At 57.7% G+C, this 738-nt stretch overlaps 1 protein-coding gene across 2 annotated transcripts in view; it reads right to left on the minus strand.

Annotated features, from left to right (window-relative positions):
* The window catches only part of SPC24 (SPC24, NDC80 kinetochore complex component), a 13450-nt gene extending 13295 nt beyond the window's left edge, over positions 1 to 155 (minus strand). For both annotated transcript variants that reach the window (XM_025368301.1, XM_025368300.1), the window contains exon 1: positions 5 to 155. In XM_025368301.1, the coding sequence (XP_025224086.1) occupies positions 5 to 150 (146 nt within the window). In that variant the 5' untranslated portion in view covers positions 151 to 155. The remainder of the gene's footprint in view (positions 1 to 4) is intronic.
* Positions 156 to 738: the final 583 nt, after the last annotated feature.

Here is a 738-nt window from a genome sequence, read left to right on the forward strand (position 1 = left end):
CTGCTCGGCACCGTCTTGCGTCTCCAGCAGCCGCTCCACCACCTGCTCGTGGCGCCCCAGCAGCCGTCTCTGCTGCGCCTCGGCGCGGTTGGCGCCCAGCAGGCTGAGCAACCCCTGGCTCACCTCCTCTATGTCGCGGAAGGCGGCCATGACTACGCCGGGCCCCAACCCGCGCAAATTTGACTGCCCGCGGAGCCCGCCCTCTTCCCGAAGAGGTTGCTTTCCATTGGAAATTTTCTACGTCAGTCATAAGCAATAGCCAATAGGCATAGGGAACAGCGTCTCAGAATGGGGGAAGCCGCCTAGGGTCTGGCCTGGTGCGCCTGCGACCACTCCTCCGTCAGTCATCGGCGATGACCAATCGGCGCAGGAAGCGAGAGGCTGCGTTAGCCCTCCCGATGCGCCTGCGCGGGATGGAAAGCGGCTGTTTATTTCTCCATAGGTCGAGCGCCTGCTCTGTGCAGGGCCGGGTTCTAAAGGCAAAGCCTCAAGCAGCTTCTCCTGGACCTTACATCCTACAGTGTGTGCGTGGGATACACACAATAAGCATAGAGAATAAGCAGATTCTATGAGAGGCTGCATAGAAATATGGCGTCTGTAGCCAAGTTACTGGGTTCGAATCCCAGCGTTGCCACTTACTAGCTGTGTTACCCTGGACAAATTTCACCCCTATGTGCGGTACTTTCCTCCATAGTAAAATGAGGGTCATACTAGTGCCTATGTCAGGGTTGACGTGAG

The sequence above is a fragment of the Theropithecus gelada genome, chromosome 19 (genome assembly GCF_003255815.1).
Source record: "Theropithecus gelada isolate Dixy chromosome 19, Tgel_1.0, whole genome shotgun sequence".
Lineage (NCBI taxonomy): Eukaryota > Metazoa > Chordata > Mammalia > Primates > Cercopithecidae > Theropithecus > Theropithecus gelada.